This window comes from Phyllobates terribilis, unplaced genomic scaffold (genome assembly GCF_046119375.1).
Source record: "Phyllobates terribilis strain yellow unplaced genomic scaffold, ASM4611937v1 Scaffold_9__5_contigs__length_417890890, whole genome shotgun sequence".
Lineage (NCBI taxonomy): Eukaryota > Metazoa > Chordata > Amphibia > Anura > Dendrobatidae > Phyllobates > Phyllobates terribilis.
In genome coordinates this window covers 112,380,983-112,404,142 of record NW_027362769.1, presented here as the reverse complement: position 1 = coordinate 112,404,142, position 23,160 = coordinate 112,380,983, and the positions used below count along the sequence as shown (strand labels likewise).

Sequence of the window (23,160 nt, the reverse complement as noted above, 5' to 3'; positions counted from 1 at the left end):
CTTTTCTAGATACCAGGCAGATTTCTGCATATACTTAAAAATAGAATAAAATAGTAGGTTGATACAGGGATTTATTCTGACTGCTGGTTTCAGAGTCGGGAGGGAATTTTTCCTCAGGTGAAGATTGGCTAAATCATTTGGGGTTTTTGCCCTCCTCTGGATCAACTTTAGCAACTACAGAACTTACAGGTCGAACTTGATGGACGCAAGTCTTTATTCGGCTTTACAAACTATGTAAGAGGTAGTCACCGGAAATGGTCTTCCAACAATCTTGAAGGAGTTCCCAGAGATGCTTAGCACTTGTTGGCCCCTTTGCCTTCACTCTGCGGTCCAGCTCACCCCAAACCATCTCGATTGGGTTCAGGTCTGGTGACTGTGGAGGCCAGGTCATCTGGCGTAGCACCCCATCACTTTCGTTCTTGGTCAAATAGCCCTTACACAGCCTGGAGGTGTGTTTGGGGTCATTGTCCTGTTGAAAAATAAATGATGGTCCAACTAAACGCAAACCGGATGGAATAGCATGCCGCTGCAAGATGCTGTGGTAGCCATGCTGGTTCAGTATGCCTTCAGTTTTGAATAAATCCCCAACAGTGTCACCAGCAAAGCACCCCCACACCATCACACCTCGTCCTCCATGCTTCACGGTGGGAACCAGGCATGTAGAGTCCATCCGTTCACCTTTTCTGCGTCGCACAAATACACGGTGGTTGGAACCAAAGATCTCAAATTTGGACTCCTCAGACCAAAGCACAGATTTCCACTGGTCTAATGTCCATTCCTTGTGTTCTTTAGCCCAAACAAGTCTCTTCTGCTTGTTGCCTGTCCTTAGCAGTGGTTTCCTAGCAGCTATTTTACCATGAAGGCATGCTGCACAAAGTCTCCTCTTAACAGTTGTTGAAGAGATGTGTCTGCTGCTAGAGCTCTGTGTGGCATTGACCTGGTCTCTAATCTGAGCTGCTGTTAACCTGCGATTTCTGAGGCTGGTGACTCGGATAAACTTATCCTCAGAAGCAGAGGTGACTCTTGGTCTTCCTTTCCTGGGGCGGTCCTCATGTGAGCCAGTTTCTTTGTAGCGCTTTTGCAACTGCACTTGGGGACACATTCAAATTTTGCCCAATTTTTCGGACTGACTGACCTTCATTTCTTAAAGTAATGATGGCCACTCGTTTTTCTTTACTTAGAATTTGTATTATGGCAAGAAAAAAGCAGCTAACAGTCTATTCAGTAGGACTATCAGCTGTGTATCCACCAGACTTCTGCACAACACAACTGATTGTCCCAACCCCATTTATAAAGCAAGAAATCCCCCTTATTAAACCTGACAGGGCACACCTGTGAAGTAAAGACCATTTCCGGTGACTACCTCTTGAAGCTCATCAAGAGAATGCCAAGAGCGTGCAAAGCAGTCATCAAAGCAAAAGGTGGCTACTTTGAAGAACCTAGAATATAAGACATATTTCAGTTGTTTCACACTTTTTTGTTAAGTATATAATTCCACATGTGTTAATTCATAGTTTTGATGCCTTCAGTGTGAATGTACAATTTTCAAAGTCATAAAAATACAGAAAAATCTTTAAATGAGAAGGTGTGTCCAAACTTTTGGTCTGTACTGTATTTAGACAAATTTCAAAGTTTTCTTCTTCGTTTTCTCCTCTAAAATTTAAAGTTTATTAAACTCCGATCTGCTGCAGTTAGGTCTAATAAGTGGGTGGGGTGTAAAAAACAAAAACTGGGTAACAATTAGTAAGGATCACATTAATGCAAACCAGAATGATCAGATTCAACAAATATGGTAATACTACATGCAATCAACCTCAAACTGCTAAATTATAAAATATGAATAGAAATCCATTGAGTGTAATATCAATATTAGCAAATACCTCCAATTAGAAATGTAGTATCATATCATCTGATATGCTGTGTTGCTTACCCCATGTGCAGGGCATTGAAGCAGCTTAGGTATCCATGGTTACAACCTCTAGCAACTAACTGTCACTATATGAGTGGTCATAACCATTGATACCTAAGCTACTGCAATGCCCTGCACATGGGGTAAGCAACATACTGAATCAGAAGAACTATACTACACTGCTCAAAAGACTAAAGTGAACACTCAAATAACACATCCTAGATCTGAATGAATGAAATATTCTCATTGAATACTTTGTTCTGTACAAAGTTGAATGTGCTGACAACAAAATCACACAAAAATCATCAATGGAAATCAAATTTATTAACCAATGGAGGCCTGGATTTGGAGTCCCCCCCAAAATGAAAGTGGAAAAACACACTACAGGCTGATCCAACTTTGCTGTAATGTCCTTAAAACAAGTCAAAATGAGGCTCAGTATTGTGTGGCCTCCACGTGCCTGTATGACCTCCCTACAACGCCTGGGCATGCTCCTGATGAGGTTGCAGATGGTCTCCTGTGGGATCTCCTCCCAGACCTGGACTAAAGCATCCGCCAACTCCTGGACAGTCTGTGGTGCAATGTGACGTTGGTCGATGGAGTGAGACATGATGTCCCAGATGTGCTCAATCGGATTCGGGTCTGGGGAACGGGCGGGCCAGTCCATAGCTTCAATGCCTTCATCTTGCAGGAACTGCTGACACACTCCAGCCACATGAGGTCTGGCATTGTCCTGCATTAGGAGGAACCCAGGGCCAACCGCACCAGCATATGGTCTCACAATGGGTCTGAGGATCTCATCTCATTACCTAATGGCAGTCAGGCTACCTCTGGCGAGCACATGGAGGGCTGTGCGGCCCTACAAAGAAATGCCACCCCACACAGTTACTGACCCACTGCCAAACCGGTCATGCTGAAGGATGTTGCAGGCAGCAGATTGCTCTCCACGGCGTCTCCAGACTCTGTCACGTCTGTCACATGTGCTCAGTGTGAACCTGCTTTCATCTGTGAAGAGCACAGGGCGCCAGTGGCGACTTTGCAATCCTGGTGTTCTGTGGCAAATGCCAAGCATCCTGCATGGTGTTGGGCTGTGAGTACAACCCCCATCTGTGGACGTCGGGCCCTCATACCACCCTCATGGAGTCAGTTTCTAACCGTTTGTGCAGACACATGCACATTTGTGGCCTGCTGGAGGTCATTTTGCAGGGCTCTGGCAGTGCTCCTCCTGTTCCTCCTTGCACAAAGGCGGAGGTAGCGGTCCTGCTGCTGGGTTGTTGCCCTCCTACCGCCCCCTCCACGTCTCCTGGTGCACTGGCCTGTCTCCTGGTAGCGCCTCCAGCCTCTGGACACTACGCTGACAGACACAGCAAACCTTCTTGCCACAGCTCGCACTGATGTGCCATCCTCGATGAGCTGCACTACCTGAGCAACTTCAGTGGATTGTAGAGTCTGTCTCATGCTACCACGAGTGTGAAAGCACAACCAACATTCAAAAGTGACCAAAACATCAGTCAGAAAGCATTGGTACTGAGATGTGGTCTGTGGTCCCCACCTGCAGAACCACTCCTTTATTGAGTGTGTCTTGATAATTGCCAATAATTTCCATCTATTGTCTATTCCATTTGCACAACAGCATGTGAAATTGATTGTCAATCAGTGTTGCTTCCTAAGTGGACAGTTTGATTTCACAGAAGTTTGATTTACTTGGAGTTATACTCTGCTGTTTAAGTGTTCCCTTTATTTTTTTGAGCAGTGCATATTTCTAATTGTAGGTATTTGCTAATAGTATTATTACACCTACTATATATTGGGATAGGATCTTGGAGATGGGAATACCCCTTTAAATCTATAAAAAGTATAATTATATATTATACAAAATAGGAAATAAATGACATTTAATTTCAGCAATCATTACAGAAATCCTTTGAATGGGGTTTCCATGACTTTTTGTAGCAATGCACTCTGCACACAATATTATAAAGTCATCAGATACATGGATGAAATATCAACAGAAATAAATCTGCCTCATATTGTGTAGGTGCCAAAACAGTTCTGCCCCCACAAGGCCTGGACTCCACCACTGAAGGTGTCCGGCATCAACTCTTCTCAGCAATTAATTCAACTTTTAAGTGGAATCAATCAGAAAACTCCTTGCACTCACCTAATGCTTAGGCCTCATTCAGACGTCCAGGATTTTTCACGTACACAAAAATAACAGAGCACACTGATACCACCCATGTTCTGTCCGTGATTTTCATGCACCCACAGACTTGTATCGGTAATTATGATCAGAAACAGACACGTTTCCGGGATTTTTTTGCGGTCAGTGAAAAGATCCATAGACTATAACAGTGACAGGAGGAGCTGTAGAGGCTCAGAGAAACCACTGAGATTGTAACAATGCCGTCTCTAGAGGAGTCACTGATCATGGGCAGAAATGTGAATGAACACAGACTATGGCAAAACAGCAAAGCATTTCCACCTTGACTTGAGGTCATCATCCCCAGGCCCCAAAAAAACATTCTAACAAAGATAGACAGACTTTTCCAACAAGAAATTACAAAAAAAAATCTATATCTAGATATCTATATAGATCTGCAGGTGCTTCTCACAAAATTAGAATATCATCAAAAAGATAATTTATTTCAGTTCTTCAATGCAAAAAGTGAAACTCATATTATATTGAGTCATTACACACAGAGTGATCTATTTCAACTGTTTATTTCTGGTAATGTTGATGATTATGGCTTACAGCCAATGAAAACACAAAAGTCATTATCTCAGTAAATTAGAATAATTAATAAAACACACCTGGAAAGGCTTCCTAAGCGTTTAAAAAGGTCCCTTAGTCTGTTTCAGTAGGTTCCACAATCATGGGGAAGACTGCTGACTTGACAGATGTCCAGAAGGCAGTCATTGACACACTCCACAAGGAGAATAAGCCACAAAAGGTCATTGCTATAGAAGCTGGCTGTTCACAGAGTGCTGTATCCAAGCATATTAATGGAAAGTCGAGTGGAAGGAAAAAGTGTGGTAGAAAAAGGTGCACAAGCAACCGGGATAACCGCAGCCTTGAAAGCATTGTTAAGAAAAGGCCATTCAAAAATTTGGGGGAGATTCACAAGGAGTGGACTGCTGCTGGAGTCATTGCTTCAAGAGTCATCACACACAGACGTATCCAGGACATGGGCTGCAAGTGTCGCATTCCTGGTGTCAAGCCACTCATGACCAATAGACAACGCCAGAAGCGTCTTACCTGGGCCAAGGAGAAAAAGACCTGGACTGTTGCTCAGTGGTCCAAGGTGGTGTTTTCAGAAGAAAGTAAATTTTGCATTTCATTTGGAAATCAAGGTCCCAGAGTCTGGAGGAAGAGCGGAGAGGCCACAATCCAAGCTGCTTGAGGTCTAGTGTGAAGTTTCCACAATCAGTGATGGTTTGGGGAGCCATGTCATCTGCTGGTGTAGGTCCACTGTGTTTTATCAAGACCAAAGTCAGCGCAGCCGTCTACCAGGAAATTTTAGCGCACTTCATGCTTCCCTCTGCCGACAAGCTTTTTGGAGATGGAAATGTCATTCTCCAGCAGGACTTGGCCCCCGTCCACACTGCCAAAAGTACCAATACCTGGTGTAAAAACAACAGTATCACTGTGCTTGATTGGCAGCAAACTCGCCTGACCTTAACCTCATAGAGAATCTATTATAGAGAATCTATGGGGTATTGTCAAGAGGAAGATGAGAGACACCAGACCCAACAATGCAGACGAGCTGAAGGCTGCTATCAAAGCAACCTGGGCTTCCATAACACCTCAGCAGTGCCACAGGCTGATCGCCTCCATGCCACATTGCCGCATTGATGCAGTAATTGATTAAAAAGGAGCCCGACCAAGTATTGAGTGCATTTACTGAACATACATTTCAGTAGGCCAACATTTCAGGATTTTAAAAACATTTTTCAAGCTGTTGTTATAAAGTATTCTAATTTACTGAGATAATGACTTTTGTGTTTTCATTGGCTGCAAGCCATAATCATCAACATTAACAGAAATAAACACTTTGAATAGATCACTCTGTTTGTAATGACTCTATATAATATATGAGTTTCACTTTTTGTATTGAAGAACTGAAATAAATTAAGTTTTTGATGATATTCTAATTTAGGGAGATGCACCTGTATCTCTATCCATCCATCTATATCCATTTGTATATATCTATATTAGTATTGTACCTATCTATATATTTCCACAAGATGTTTGTTGTTTTATTGGCAGGATTTTCTATTATTGTGGCAATAGTAATAAAAAAAATGATAAAACCAGACAAAATCTAACAATAAAACACACATCTTATAGAAATATATACATACAAATTATTTGATGGAATTTTTTGGGTTTAAAATAAATTTTGAAAAAAGTCACAATGAAAAGTTTTACAAAAGTTTTGCGACTTGGCGTTTTCACACCAGGCCTGTTTAGCCCTTCCCCCACAGTGGGTGTGCCAAGGACGGGGCAGGGCATGGTGACACCCACCAAATTTATCAAAAACTTTACACCACTGTAGTGGCGTGACCTTCACCAGAAATGTTGCTCCTGTTCCTGCCTGGAATAGCATTTTTGGCGAGGCCCCCACCACTGAGAAGACAGGCGCCTCTTGAGGAGTTGTTGAGTCTTAACCCACCACACCACCTTCATCAGGACTGGGTGTCGAGTTTGTTATAAGCGCTTCTCAATGGTTTCTCTGAGCCTCTGCAGTGCCTCCTGGCAATGTTCCGTTTTGTCTCAATACTTTTCCCATTGGGGACTTTGGATCTTGGGAATTTGCACCAGAAGAACTGCAGGACCCCCTTGTGGGTATTTGGTGTTGTGTCCATAGTACAACTGCTGGAGGTGACCAATATATTGTACCCTTTTTCTTTGGTGCTACCATACCAGGAAGTGCGGTTTATTTTCTTATATTGCAATAAACTATTAGAAGTACGTGTTCTATCCGTAAAAATCAGATATTTGAAAAAACTGAAGTATGAATGAGGCCTTAAACAGAACTGCTCTATTTTGCCATCAAGCAGTTTAAAGTGACAGTAACATTCGCCAACGTAGCAGAACGCGTTTCAGTCCATTCTAAGCCTTCAATAACTGGTTTACGGCTGGAACAACAAACCCTTAGAATGGGCTGAGATGCTTTCTGCTACACTGATGAATGTGACTAACTTTGGATTACTTTATGGCAAAATAAAGAGACGCTCTATTATTACGGGAGTGCCGGGAATTTCCTGACCGAGAGTGGTGGCCTTATCCACATGCACCACAGGAGAAGAGAGCCAACTGATTACCACGATACTTCGGTGGAATCGCACCAGACAGGGCTCGCTTCATTCTATGACCCTGTCGTCCATTCTCCGCTTGTTCTTTCTTGCATCACTTTGAATACCAACTTCTGCATACCGGCAACACCCCAAAAAGCTCAGCCATTGGGCACAGATCTCCATGTGTGTCCATCTTCCGAAACACCAGCTTCACAAGCTGACTGTTCGCTTACTGCCCAATAGATCTCACCACCGGCATGTGCTAAAGCCACTAAGTAATCACAGGCATTCACGTGATCTGGTATTAGGGGAACCTCTCAGGCGATTCATCCTGCTCCAAACTGTGAGAAGCACCACAGTCCGGCTCATTCAATAAAAAAGAAAAATGTATTTTTCAGACTGAAACGTTGGATAATTTTAAATAGCAGTGGCCCCCCCACGATAGCCCCCCCCCCCCCGCACATCGGCTGTTTGATTGACAGGTCTCACTTTATACACACACATAGGGAGGAATCGCCTGAAAGGTTCCCTTTAATGTTCTGTGTAGCCCAAGCCATTTCTACTGCAGATACTGCAGTTGGAACATATACGCTGTACCCCATCATAAGGAAAATGGCGAGCATGCTGGCTCAGTGGTTAACACTGTACGGTTGCTCAGTGGTTAGCACTGTTGCTTTGCAGCGCTGGGTTCCTGGGTTCCAATCCCACCAAGAACAACATCTGCAAGGAGTTTGTATGTTCTCCCCGTGTTTGTGTGGGTTTCCTCCAGGTTCTCCGGTTTCCTCCCACACTCCAAAGATATACTGATATGGAATGTATATTGTGAGCCCCAATGGGGATAGTGATGATGGAATTAATGGCGTTATATAAGTGAGTAAAATAAAAATAAAGTCACAATTTGTGCACCTACCCAGGACTGTTACTGACACTATTACACCGCCCCAATATAGTTACCATTTGAAACCTGCTTCCGTTCTACACACACACAGCGGACCTACTGCCTGAGCTTACCTTTGGGGACTTTTCCTTTGCCTTTAGATTCTCTCAGCTTGGTATTCCTAATGTATCCTCCTGAGGAACTGTGAGCTAGCCCTTCCCCAGTGGGAGAATGACTGGAGGTTAGAATGGTTTCAGTGTTAGTCCTGTGGGCTGGGGAGGAGGAAGTGGAAATGGAAGGGTTTGACTCCAGGAGACTACCTAAACTTTCTGCCGCTCGAGACTTTTCAATCCTTTGATCTTCATCTTGAGAGCCGAGCTGGTCTTCTGAATCGTCTGTTTTCTCACAAGGGCTTACATTTTCGGGTAGTAGGGTTTCCTCGGCTTCATCCTCCTGTACGGTGTTATTAGGACACATTAGTAGGATACATTTCCCAAACTGGTATAACTTTCAAAAGTTTAAAACTATTGCAGTATAAAATAACCGATGACAAAGTCAGAAAATTCTGTTGAGATCTGGTGTCGGAGCTCAGCTTTTCTGATGCAGAGGTCCATATCCCCCTGCTTTCCGTCACATAGCCATGGATGAAAATGATAAAATGCTGGCCACCTGCAGCCGCCACTTAAGGATCCATAGGGGGTTTACATCTTACTAATTTATGACTGAGCCACTTAGGAGCCGTATACTGAGCATACAATGTCCTCACCCCAGGAGCGGCCACAGGTGGTAAGAATTTCATCCTCTACAGGGTTTGTCCAGTCACACAAAGTTGTTTCAATGCAAGTGATTAAACTTATTAAGTACATTGTGAGCAACCATATGCTCCGTACACCACTCAGGTGGGCTTCCACCTGAAGAGCAGCTTTATAAGTGATCGTTGGGGGTCTCAGGACCCAGACCACCATCACCGAACTGCTGCATGTTAGGTAGCACCTATGGTGTGCATTCGTAAAAATGGTCATGTGTTTTATCAGATTTATCATAAATATTCTACTAATACAAGGCCAAAGTTATGCAACCAGAGGAGCCTACAACGCCTATTAAACAGGAAGAGAAGACATCTCATTCTTATAGTCTCACCTCCGGCTGTAGTTTTAGTTCCTTGACAACTTTTTGTTCCTTTATTTTGTTCCTTGACGGTCGCTGGCGTTTCACCTGAAGAGCAAGCTGTGCTTTGGCTTTGTGGGCGCTGGTGTCCAAACGCTGGATGTCTCCCACACATGCATCAAAATCTAAAAAAGGTGACATTCACAGATTGGGTAAATGTCGTCTGTGTCTAATAAACAAGTCATCTGCTGTTCATGGATGGAAATTAGGAATGTTAAACTGCTCCATTATGCTGCTCTAATGATAATCTCTGACTACAGACTAAACGCTCGGCTCTACGGCATCTCTAAGAGGAGGATGGCACCTACTGACAAGCTGCGCGTGTACTGAGCTGGAGGATTGGGAAGTGACAGCCACATTACTTCACTTAAAATGCCATTTACACTGCATAATTATCAGGAAACCGAAAAACAAGAAAGTTGCATAGAACGATGCACTGCCGAGAATGATAATCATTGGTGCAAACCAAAAGATCATTTCACCCGACAAACAAGTAAACACGTTGTCTGTCGGCGATAATTAACGCATGTGCATCGCAGTGTATAAACAATCCCCCAGAAAGTGCTTTCTCCTCCCATCCTGGTGATTATGAGATCTCCAAATGCCAGAAGAGAATGGGGGATGCTAGATTTTAGCTGACACAGCCAGCTCTGCAGCCAGGAGGCTGAATTTACTCTGTAACTTGAGTTAGTATGCCAGCCTCAGTTACAGGGATAGTCAGTAAATATTTTAGTGTGTGTGTGCGCGTATGTATGTATGCATGCATGTGTGTATGTATGCATGTGTGTATGTATGCATGTGTGTATATATGCATGTGTTACGTCTACAGTGGGTACGGAAAGTATTCAGATCACTTTAAATGTTTCACTCTGTTTCATTGCAGCCATTTGGTAAATTCTAAAAAGTTCATTTTTTTTTTCTCATTAAAGTACACTCTGCACCCGATATTGACTGAAAAAAAAAAACAGAAATGTAGAATTTTTTGCAAATTTATTAAAAAAGAAAAACTGAAATATCACATGGTCCTACAGTGCTGGCCAAAAGTATTGGCACCCCTGCAATTCTGTCAGATAATACTCAGTTTCTTCTTGAAAATGATTGCAATCACAAATTCTTCGGTATAATTATCTTCATTTAATTTGTCTTCAATGAAAAAAAACACAAAAAGAATTGTCCTAAAGCCAAATTGGATATAATTCCACACCAAACCTAAAAAAGGGGGGTGGACAAAAGTATTGGCACCCTTTGAAAAATCATGTGATGCTTCTCTAATTCATGTCATTAACAGCACCTGTAACTTACCTGTGGCACCTAACAGGTGTTGGCAATAACTAAATCACACTTGCAGCCAGTTAACATGGATTAAAGTTGACTCAACCTCTGTCCTGTGTCCTTGTGTGTACCACATTGAGCATGGAGAAAAGAAAGAAGACCAAAGAACTGTCTGAGGACTTGAGAAACCAAATTGTGAGGAAGCATGAGCAATCTCAAAGCTACAAGTCCATCTCCAAAGACCTGAATGTTCCTGTGTCTTCCGTGTGCAGTGTCATCAAGAAGTGTAAAGCCCATGGCACTGTGGCTAACCTCCCTAGATGTGGACGGAAAAGAAAAATTGACGAGAGATTTCAACGCAAGATTGTGCGGATGGTGGATAAAGAACGTCGACTAACATCCAAACAAGTTCAAGCTGCCCTGCAGTCCGAGGGTGCAACAGTGTCAACCCGTACTATCCGTCGGCGTCTGAATGAAAAGGGACTGTATGGTAGGATACCCAGGAAGACCCCACTTCTTACCCCGAGACATAAAACAGCCAGGTTGGAGTTTACCAAAACTTACCTGAGAAAGCCTAAAACGTTTTGGAAGAATGTTCTCTGGTCAGATGAGACAAAATTAGAGCTTTTTGGGAAAAAGCATCAACAGAGTGTACAGGAAAAAAAAAAGGCATTCAAAGAAAAGAACACTGTCCCTACAGTCAAACATGGTGGAGGTTCCCTTATGTTTTGGGGTTGCTTTGCTGCCACGGGCACTGGACTGCTTGACTGTGTGCATGGCATTATGAAGTCTGAAGACTACCAACAAATTTTGCAGCATAATGTAGGGTCCAGTGTGAGAAAGCTGGGTCTCCCTCAGAGGTCATGGGTCTTCCAGCAGGACAATGACCCAAAACACACTTCCAAAAGCACTATAAAATGGTTTGTGAGAAAGCACTGGAGACTTCTAAGGTGGCCAGCAATGAGTCCAGACCTGAATCCCATAGAACACCTGTGGAGAGATCTCAAAATGGCAGTTTGGAGAAGGCACCCTTCAAATATCAGGGACCTGGAGCAGTTTGCCAAAGAAGAATGGTCTACAATTCCAGCAGAGCATTGTAAGAAACTCATTGATGGTTACCAGAAGCGGTTGTTCGCAGTTATTTTGGATAAAGGTTGTGCAACCAAGTATTAGGCTGAAGGTGCCAATACTTTTGTCCGGCCCTTTTTTGGAGTTTTGTGTGAAATGATCAATGATTTGATTTTTGCTTCATTCTCTTTTGTGTTTTTTCCTTGCAAGCGAATTAAATGAAGAGAATAATACCAAAGAATTTGTGATTGCAATCATTTTCAGGAAGAAACTGAGTATTATCTGACAAAATTGCAGGGGTGCCAATACTTTTGGCCAGCACTGTAAGTATTCAGACGCTTTGCTCAGACACTCATATTTAAGTCACATGCTGTTCATTTCCTTGTGATCCTCCTTGAGATGGTTCTACTCCTTCATTGGAATCCAGCTGTGTTTAATTAAACTGATAAGACTTGATTTGGAAAGGCACACACCTGTCTATATAAAACATCACAGCTCACAGTGCATGTCAGACCAAATGAGAATCATGAGCTCAAAAGGAACTGCCCAAGGAGCTCAGAGACAGAATTGTGGCAAGGCAGAGATCTGGCCAAGGTTACAAAAGAATTTCTGCATTACTCAAGGTTCCCAAGAACACAGTGGCCTCCGTAATCCTTAAACGGAAGAAGTTTGGGACCACCAGAAGTCTTCCTAGACCTGGCCGTCCAGCCAAACTGAGCAATCGTGGGAGAAGAACCCCAAGATCACTGTGACTGAGCTCCACAGATGCAGTAGGGAGATGGGAGAAAGTTCCACAAAGTCAACTATCACTGCAGCCCTCCACCAGTCGGGCCTTTATGGCAGAGTGGCCCGACGGAAGCCTCTCCTCAGACATATGAAAGCTCGCATAAAGTCTGCTCAAAAACACATGAAGGACTCCCAGACTATGAGAAATAAGATTCTCTAGTCTGAGGAGACGAAGATAGAACTTTTTGGTGATAATTCTAAGCGGTATTTGTGGAGAAAACCAGGTACTGCTCATCATCTGCCCAATACAATCCCAACAGTGAAACATGGTGGTGATATCATCATGCTATGGGGGTATTTTTCAGCTGCAGGGATAGGACGATTGGTTACAATTGAAGGAAACATGAATGCGGCCAAGTACAGAGATATCCTGGACCTCTGGACCTCAGACCTGGCCGAAGGTTCACCTTCCAACAAGACAATGACCCTAAACACACAAATAAAATAACAAAGGAGTGGCTTCAGAACAACTCTGTGACCATTCTTGACTGGCCCAGCCAGAGCCTTGACCTAAACCCAATTGAGCATCTCTGGAGAGACCTGAAAATGGATGTCCACCAACGTTCACCATCCAACCTGACAGAACTGGAGAGGATCTGCAAGGAAGAATGGCAGAAGATCCCCAAATCCAGGTGTGAAAAACTTGTTGCATCATTCCCAAGAAGACTCATGGCTGTACTAGCCCAAAAGGGTGCTTCTACTCAATACTAAGCAAAGGGTCTGAATACTTATGACCATATGAGATTTCCATTTTTTTTTTTAATACATTTGCAAAAATGTCTACATTTCTGTTTTTTTTTCCAGTCAAGATGGCGTGCAGAGTGTACTTTAATGAGAAAAAAAAACGGGGCGGGGGTGGATGACCAGACATGAAATGGTTAAACTCACATCTAGAAGCACTGAGTTTAGAAACTTTGGTCCCGATTCATGAAAAGCTTTTGTGCCAGTATTCTAGCGTAAAAAAATTTGAAAAAGTTGAGGAATTTTGGCGCAAGTTTCAGCTGTGCTAAAATTATGCAACTTTTGGCGTCAACATTTTCGCCCAGCTCCGACAAAATGAGCAGAGCTGGAGCGGGACGGAACATGGCGACCATCTACTTACTCCAACAGGGACTGGAGTAGGGGTTTGTGGCGTGGTGCACACCAAGGTGTATGCCGCTCGTCCGACGCTTCCGATTCGTGAAAAGGTTTACGCCTCTTCATGATTCAGGAGCGTCTGATTCCAGCACAACACCGTCATTCTTGATGAATTGGGCCCTTTAAATTTAGGGCGCCACACGACGCTGCTTGATAAAATTATGGAACTTCAATGTTTTTCAATAAAAAATTGAAAAAAATTTTTTTTTACAATTACCAGATATGGAAGACTCCAGGAGGGTAGAGCCCTCTGATCCAGGCACCTCGGCAGGAGCCGTCTCAGTTTGAACCATGGATTCCTCACTTTCGTGTTTGTTGTTAGGGATCACCTGAAGCTTTTGTTCATATGCACAGAGTTTATTTTCAAGACCAGTAATCTAAAAATGGAAGCAAATGTTATTTTATTTTAGACCCTATAGACATTACATTATATAAATATACATTTTATATATATATATATATATATATATATATATATATATATATATATATATATATATATATATACATATACATACACACATACATACATACACACATTCATATATAAAATATATTATATTAATATAAATAATACTAGCTATTGAACCCGTTCTATGCCCGGGTGGCGAGCATTTTTATTGCTCGATAGGCGTGGCAACCCCTCACCCCCAATCCCAATAGGCGTGGCACCCCTCATCTCCAATCCCGATAGGCGTGGCACCCCTCATCCCCATCCCGGTATGCATGGCACTCCTCATCCCCATCCCGGTATGCATGGCACTCCTCATCCCCATCCCGGTATGCATGACAATCTCATCCCCAATCCTGGTATACATGGTACCCCTCATCCCTATCCTGGTATGTATGGTACCCCTCATCCCTATTCTGGTATGTATGGTACCCCTCATTCTGGTATGCATGGCACCCCTCATCCCAATTCTGGTATGTATGGCCTCCTCATCCCAGAAACCTGGTATGCATGGCACCCAATCAATCATCCTAGTATGCATGGCACCCCTCATCCTTATCTTGGTATGCATGGTACCCCTCATCCCCAATCCTGGTATGCATGGCACCCCTCATCCCCAATCCTTGTATGCATGGCACTCCTCATCCCCAATCCTGGTATGCATGGCACCCCTCATCCCCAATCCTGGTATGCATGACACCCCTCATCCCCAATCCTGGTATGCATGACACCCCTCATCCCAATTCTGGTATGTATGGCCTCCTCATCCCAGAAACCTAGTATGCATGGCACCCCTCATCCCCAATCCTGGTATGCATGGCACCCCTCATCCCCAATCCTGGTATGCATGGCACCCCTCATCCCCAATCCTGGTATGCATGGCACCCCTCATCCCCAATCCTGGTATGCATGGCACCCCTCATCCCCAATCCTGGTATGCATGGCACCCCTCATCCCCAATCCTGGTATGCATGGCACCCCTCATCCCCAATCCTGGTATGCATGGCACCCGTCATCCCCAATCCTGGTATGCATGGCACTCCTCATCCCTATCCTGGTATACATGGTACCCCTCATCCTGGTATGCATGGCACATGGCCTCCCTCATCCCAGAAACCTGGTATGCATGGCACCCAATCAATCATCCTAGTATGCATGGCACCCAATCAATCATCCTAGTATGCATGACATCCCTCACCCCCCTATCCTGGTATGCGTGGCACCCCTCACCCCCCTATCCTGGTATGCGTGGCACCCCTCACCCCCCTATCCTGGTATGCGTGGCACCCCTCACCCCCCTATCCTGGTATGCGTGGCACCCCTCACCCCCCTATCCTGGTATGCGTGGCACCCCTCACCCCCCTATCCTGGTATGCGTGGCACCCCTCACCCCCCTATCCTGGTATGCGTGGCACCCCTCACCCCCCTATCCTGGTATGCGTGGCACCCCTCACCCCCCTATCCTGGTATGCGTGGCACCCCTCACCCCCCTATCCTGGTATGCGTGGCACCCCTCACCCCCCTATCCTGGTATGCGTGGCACCCCTCACCCCCCTATCCTGGTATGCGTGGCACCCCTCACCCCCCTATCCTGGTATGCGTGGCACCCCTCACCCCCCTATCCTGGTATGCGTGGCACCCCTCACCCCCCTATCCTGGTATGCGTGGCACCCCTCACCCCCCTATCCTGGTATGCGTGGCACCCCTCACCCCCCTATCCTGGTATGCGTGGCACCCCTCACCCCCCTATCCTGGTATGCGTGGCACCCCTCACCCCCCTATCCTGGTATGCGTGGCACCCCTCACCCCCCTATCCTGGTATGCGTGGCACCCCTCACCCCCCTATCCTGGTATGCGTGGCACCCCTCACCCCCCTATCCTGGTATGCGTGGCACCCCTCACCCCCCTATCCTGGTATGCGTGGCACCCCTCACCCCCCTATCCTGGTATGCGTGGCACCCCTCACCCCCCTATCCTGGTATGCGTGGCACCCCTCACCCCCCTATCCTGGTATGCGTGGCACCCCTCACCCCCCTATCCTGGTATGCGTGGCACCCCTCACCCCCCTATCCTGGTATGCGTGGCACCCCTCACCCCCCTATCCTGGTATGCGTGGCACCCCTCACCCCCCTATCCTGGTATGCGTGGCACCCCTCACCCCCCTATCCTGGTATGCGTGGCACCCCTCACCCCCCTATCCTGGTATGCGTGGCACTCCTCATCCCTATCCTGGCATGCATGGCACTCCTCATCCCTATCCTGGTATGCATGGCACTCCTCATCCCTATCCTGGTATGCATGGCACTCCTCATCCCTATCCTGGTATGCATGGCACTCCTCATCCCTATCCTGGTATGCATGGCACTCCTCATCCCTATCCTGGTATGCATGGCACTCCTCATCCCTATCCTGGTATGCATGGCACTCCTCATCCCTATCCTGGTATGCATGGCACTCCTCATCCCTATCCTGGTATGCATGGCACTCCTCATCCCTATCCTGGTATGCATGGCACTCCTCATCCCCAATCCTGGTATACATGGCACTCCTCATCCCCAATCCTGGTATACATGGTACCCCTCTCATCCCTATTCTGGTATGTATGGTACCCCTCATCCTGGTATGCATGGCACATGGCCTCCTCATCCCAGAAACCTGGTATGCATGGCACCCACTCAATCATCCTAGTATGCATGGCACCCCTCATCCTTATCCTGGTATGCATGGCACCCCTCATCCTTATCCTGGTATGAATGGTACCCCTCATCCTGGTATGCATGGCTCCCCATCCTGGTATGCATGGTACTCCGCATTCCTATCCTGGTATGCGTGGTACCCCTCACCCCCTTCACGCTGCACACACAAACAAAAAAATAAACACTTATACTCACCTTTCTTCTCTGTGCTCCAGCGCTGCTGTGTCCTGTTCTGCCGGAGGCCGGGGGAGGAGTGCGGCAACGGCGTACGCGCATGCCCATACCCCGCGGTCCGGCGCCATTTTGCTGAAGACAAAATGGCGCCGGATAGCGCTATGCGCATGCGCCGATCCGACGCCTCGCTCCTGCTCCAGTCTCCGGCGAAGAGAGGCGCCGCGGCAACACTCCTCCTGGTCAGGTAATTATGGCGCCGGAGATCGCGGTATGCGTTCAGTGTCTACACCTACTGCAATCTCCGGCGCCATACACTCCTCTTACCTGTAACTGCTGGATGCCTGCTGCTGTCTGGAGCCAGACTGCGCGTCACGCATGCGCAGTCTATAAAGGTTTCAGACAGACACGCATCCCCGGTTATATATATATATATATATATATCTCTACAGAGGGATGATGTACACTCATGAGAACATTCCTCAGTCTTCTACAACACGACATTCTGCCAGACACTATTTTAATAACTGTACGAATTCATTCTTACCCATTAGATCGTGTGCAATTCCGTCTATTTTAAGGCAGCCGGCAACGACTTGAGAGTTTTTAAATATGTTTTTGGAAAGTATCAATCATCATCTTGGTGAAGAGGTTTTAAGTTTAACATTTGCTGCCTACACAACTGCTGTACTTGGCCAATTTCTTAAAATCACATTTTCGAACATGGCGCAGCAAAATAGAAGGATTGGAGCAAACTAACAAAACTGGAGCATTATTCATTCTTTTCCGCACACTGAGATATTCCTTATTTTCAATCTAATTCAAAATCCAATATTGTGATGTACAATAAAAAAAAACTAATGTTGTACTGCATTAGCCAGAAAAATATATAAAAAAATTTTCTGCCCCCGAAAAAAATCGAAAGTGTTGTAGGAGTGATACCTTTATTGGCCAAGCCTGATGAAGGGACCCCATGCGCTCTTAAAGCTTGCAAATATAATTTTTCTAGTTAGCCATTACAGTGATCAGACCTGGAACACTTGTCTTTTTTTTTTTAAGGAATAAAAAAATGTTAAAAAAATAATATCTATGTCCGGCCCATAGATCTTAGCAGCTCATTTACATATTAAGAAAAATGTGGATTTCTTTAGCATAAAACATCGGATCTCAGATATCAATGTATCATTTAATTCAGCTTCCTATGACCTACATGCCCATATAGATGACTTACGCGGGTTGATCCTACTACAAGATTTCCTCAAAGAAATAAATTTGATCCCAAAAGGTGGACAACTCCTTTAAGAAATTAACGAGTATAGAAATAACAAAAAATAAAAAAAATTATTATAGGTTGGACAGTAACTGTAGGGAGCTCGTATTCAGCTACAATAGTATATGCATTATACCCGTGCATGTAGAAGATCCATTTGTTCATTATGTTTTCGGTCTTTTTCCTTTAAAAGTTCCTTGTGCTCCAGCTCTTTCTTCTCAAATTCTATTTCCCTATAGATAAAAAGGAAATGTCACAGTTTCCAGTTACAATGGAACCATAAAGCAGATGACTTATAAGAGACATTATAATGGGTGTTCTAGCATGAAGGTGTCGGGATAACTTATATTTATCAACGCTACATCATTTTCTTGCCATATACGTATTTTTGGTTTTATCAGTTTAATAAATCAGTTTTATTTTTAACCTAAAATAATTTCTTGGCTATTTGTAATCTTATATTAGCATTTTTGAGTCTGTATGTTATCTCATTGCAAAAAATAATGAACATGAGCACAACAATGTCAAAACGACTTGCTGAGCAACACATGCGGGAGAGGGGGAGGGAGACAGAGTGGGAGTAGGAGGGGGAGTAAAGGGGAGGGAGATGGAGACTAAAAAAAAAAAGAAAGAGAAAGTTTTCAGGTTCTAAAGTTTGGGTACCCATAGGTCTCAATGGGGTTCAAGTTCATGTTCGGGTAATGTTTTGGTACCCAAACTGAACTTCGGACTAAAGTTTGGTTCAGGTACTAGAACCCGAACTTCCACGTGTCCGCTCGTCCCTAGTTCTAAACGCTTCAGACTGAGAAAGCCATGAAGCGGCTAAAAGAGTGACCGGTCCACTCATATATAATATTATAAAAAGAAAGAGGAACACAACCTACTTTATCTGATAATCCTTCAGTAATTTCTTGGCCTTGGTGTATTTCTTCTCCAGGGTATCGTACTGTTCCTGTGTTTCTTTCAGATGTTCATTTACTGTCTTACACAGCGCCTGAGCCTCCAGCCAATAAGTCTCCAGCTTTTTAATTTTTTCTTTGTTTTCTTCAACAGACTGTTGGTACTTTATTCGGTTTGTTTCCCAGTCCAGCTTCTCATTCTCTGCAGCTTTGATCTTTAAAAGAATAGATATCAATTGTAAGATTTTATGCTTAGGTAGATTTTCTAACAAAGAAAAAAAAAAGCGCTTCGTAATATGTAGTGATTGATGGCTCTTCCATCAATGCTGGTTCACAAACAGTTTCCAGAGCTTACATGTCATACTCTGGCCCACAGGGTGATTATATTTGGCCCATAACGCCAGAACCACCACCCCTAATGTGGGCCCATTATACTGTTTGGAGGACTATGCGGGGCCCATTATTCTATTTGGAGGACTATGCGGGGCCCATTATTCTATATGGAGGACTATGCGGGGCCCATTATTCTGTATGGAGGACTATGCGGGGCCCATTATTCTGTATGGAGGACTATGCGGGGCCCATTATTCTGTATGGAGGACTATGCGGGGCCCATTATTCTGTATGGAGGACTATGCGGGGCCCATTATTCTGTATGGAGGACTATGCGGGGCCCATTATTCTGTATGGAGGACTATGCGGGGCCCATTATTCTGTATGGAGGACTATGCGGGGCCCATTATTCTGTATGGAGGACTATGCGGGGCCCATTATTCTGTATGGAGGACTATGCGGGGCCCATTATTCTGTATGGAGGACTATGCGGGGCCCATTATTCTGTATGGAGGACTATGCGGGGCCCATTATTCTGTATGGAGGACTATGCGGGGCCCATTATTCTGTATGGAGGACTATGCGGGGCCCATTATTCTGTATGGAGGACTATGCGGGGCCCATTATTCTGTATGGAGGACTATGCGGGGCCCATTATTCTGTATGGAGGACTATGCGGGGCCCATTATTCTGTATGGAGGACTATGCGGGGCCCATTATTCTGTATGGAGGACTATGCGGGGCCCATTATTCTGTATGGAGGACTATGCGGGGCCCATTATTCTGTATGGAGGACTATGCGGGGCCCATTATTCTGTATGGAGGACTATGCGGGGCCCATTATTCTGTATGGAGGACTATGCGGGGCCCATTATTCTGTATGGAGGACTATGCGGGGCCCATTATTCTGTATGGAGGACTATGCGGGGCCCATTATTCTGTATGGAGGACACTGCGGGGCCCATTATTCTGTATGGAGGACACTGCGGGGCCCATTATTCTGTATGGAGGACACTGCGGGGCCCATTATTCTGTATGGAGGACACTGTGGGGCCCATTATTCTGTATGGAGGACTATGCGGGGCCCATTATTCTGTATGGAGGACACTGCGGGGCCCATTATTCTGTATGGAGGACACTGCGGGGCCCATTATTCTGTATGGAGGACACTGCGGGGCCCATTATTCTGTATGGAGGACACTGCGGGGCCCATTATTCTGTATGGAGGACACTGCGGGGCCCATTATTCTGTATGGAGGACACTGCGGGGCCCATTATTCTGTATGGAGGACACTGCGGGGCCCATTATTCTGTATGGAGGACACTGCGGGGCCCATTATTCTGTATGGAGGACACTGCGGGGCCCATTATTCTGTATGGAGGACACTGCGGGGCCCATTATTCTGTATGGAGGACACTGCGGGGCCCATTATTCTGTATGGAGGACACTGCGGGGCCCATTATTCTGTATGGAGGACACTGCGGGGCCCATTATTCTGTATGGAGGACACTGCGGGGCCCATTATTCTGTATGGAGGACACTGCGGGGCCCATTATTCTGTATGGAGGACACTGCGGGGCCCATTATTCTGTATGGAGGACACTGCGGGGCCCATTATTCTGTATGGAGGACACTGCGGGGCCCATTATTCTGTATGGAGGACACTGCGGGGCCCATTATTCTGTATGGAGGACACTGCGGGGCCCATTATTCTGTATGGAGGACACTGCGGGGCCCATTATTCTGTATGGAGGACACTGCGGGGCCCATTATTCTGTATGGAGGACACTGCGGGGCCCATTATTCTGTATGGAGGACACTGCGGGGCCCATTATTCTGTATGGAGGACACTGCGGGGCCCATTATTCTGTATGGAGGACACTGCGGGGCCCATTATTCTGTATGGAGGACACTGCGGGGCCCATTATTCTGTATGGAGGACACTGCGGGGCCCATTATTCTGTATGGAGGACACTGCGGGGCCCATTATTCTGTATGGAGGACACTGCGGGGCCCATTATTCTGTATGGAGGACACTGCGGGGCCCATTATTCTGTATGGAGGACTATGTGGGCCCCATTATTCTGTATGGAGGACTATGTGGGCCCCATTATTCTGTATGGAGGACTATGTGGGCCCCATTATTCTGTATGGAGGACTATGTGGGCCCCATTATTCTGTATGGAGGACTATGTGGGCCCCATTATTCTGTATGGAGGACTATGTGGGCCCCATTATTCTGTATGGAGGACTATGTGGGCCCCATTATTCTGTATGGAGGACTATGTGGGCCCCATTATTCTGTATGGAGGACTATGTGGGCCCCATTATTCTGTATGGAGGACTATGTGGGCCCCATTATTCTGTATGGAGGACTATGTGGGCCCCATTATTCTGTATGGAGGACTATGTGGGCCCCATTATTCTGTATGGAGGACTATGTGGGCCCCATTATTCTGTATGGAGGACTATGTGGGCCCCATTATTCTGTATGGAGGACTATGTGGGCCCCATTATTCTGTATGGAGGACTATGTGGGCCCCATTATTCTGTATGGAGGACTATGTGGGCCCCATTATTCTGTATGGAGGACTATGTGGGCCCCATTATTCTGTATGGAGGACTATGTGGGCCCCATTATTCTGTATGGAGGACTATGTGGGCCCCATTATTCTGTATGGAGGACTATGTGGGCCCCATTATTCTGTATGGAGGACTATGTGGGCCCCATTATTCTGTATGGAGGACTATGTGGGCCCCATTATTCTGTATGGAGGACTATGTGGGCCCCATTATTCTGTATGGAGGACTATGTGGGCCCCATTATTCTGTATGGAGGACTATGTGGGCCCCATTATTCTGTATGGAGGACTATGTGGGCCCCATTATTCTGTATGGAGGACTATGTGGGCCCCATTATTCTGTATGGAGGACTATGTGGGCCCCATTATTCTGTATGGAGGACTATGTGGGCCCCATTATTCTGTATGGAGGACTCTGTGGGGCCATTATACTGTATGGAGGACTCTGTGGGGCCCATTATACTGTATGGAGGACTATGTGGGGCCCATTATACTGTATGGAGGACTATGTGGGGCCCATTATTCTGTATGGAGGACTATGTGGGGCCCATTATTCTGTATGGAGGACTATGTGGGGCCCAAAATACTGTATGGAGGACTATGTGGGGCCCAAAATACTGTATGGAGGACTATGTGGGGCCCAGTATACTGTATGGAGGACTATGTGGGGCCCATTATACTGTATGGAGGACTATGTGGGGCCCATTATACTGTATACTGGTTGGCCGACGACTTTGTCCAAGTTTTTCATTTTTGCCCTCCGTGTGTTTGAGTTTAATATCCCTGTACTAGAGGAAGATTTTGGAGCAAATAAGCTTCACGTATCCTTTGGATACTATTCTGAGTCATCCCAATGCAGTATCCACATTGCTGTTCACATAAGGGTGTTTTTTTCCTTAGGTAGAATCTTCTCCAATTAAAGTCAATTTTTTTCTCCAAAACCACTTCAGTGGCAGGTAAGGGGAGAGGGGGAGGCCTCAAACACTAAACTTTCTCACCCAAAAAATTGGCATTTCTTGAAGCGGGCTCCACTTTAAAAAATGTCACATTTTTCCGCCTCCAGAAAAACGCTGCGTGAATCTAGCCTAAGAAGAATTGATGTGTATGCAGAGAATTCTAAAGACAAGTCACATCGGCTTTGGGCTAGGGCTACACAGCGACTATGCCCAAGAAACAGGTTGGATGGAAATCAGACCTGGCTGTTGTTGTGACTTGCCTGTCTTGGACATGATACTCTCGGGGG

At 45.5% G+C, this 23,160-nt stretch overlaps 1 protein-coding gene across 4 annotated transcripts in view; it reads right to left on the bottom strand.

Moving 5' to 3' along the window:
* Nucleotides 1-23,160, bottom strand: part of LOC141161711 (neurabin-1-like) — a 110,826-nt gene that overhangs the window by 27,326 nt on the left and 60,340 nt on the right. For 3 of the 4 annotated variants that reach the window (XM_073646936.1, XM_073646937.1, XM_073646938.1), the window contains exons 9-13: nucleotides 18,987-19,216; nucleotides 18,239-18,335; nucleotides 13,732-13,891; nucleotides 9,225-9,376; nucleotides 8,219-8,537 (exon numbers count right to left, since the gene is read on the bottom strand). In XM_073646936.1, the coding sequence (XP_073503037.1) occupies nucleotides 8,219-8,537; nucleotides 9,225-9,376; nucleotides 13,732-13,891; nucleotides 18,239-18,335; nucleotides 18,987-19,216 (958 nt within the window). The remainder of the gene's footprint in view (nucleotides 1-8,218; nucleotides 8,538-9,224; nucleotides 9,377-13,731; nucleotides 13,892-18,238; nucleotides 18,336-18,986; nucleotides 19,217-23,160) is intronic. The other variant, XM_073646939.1, reaches the window with a different exon arrangement.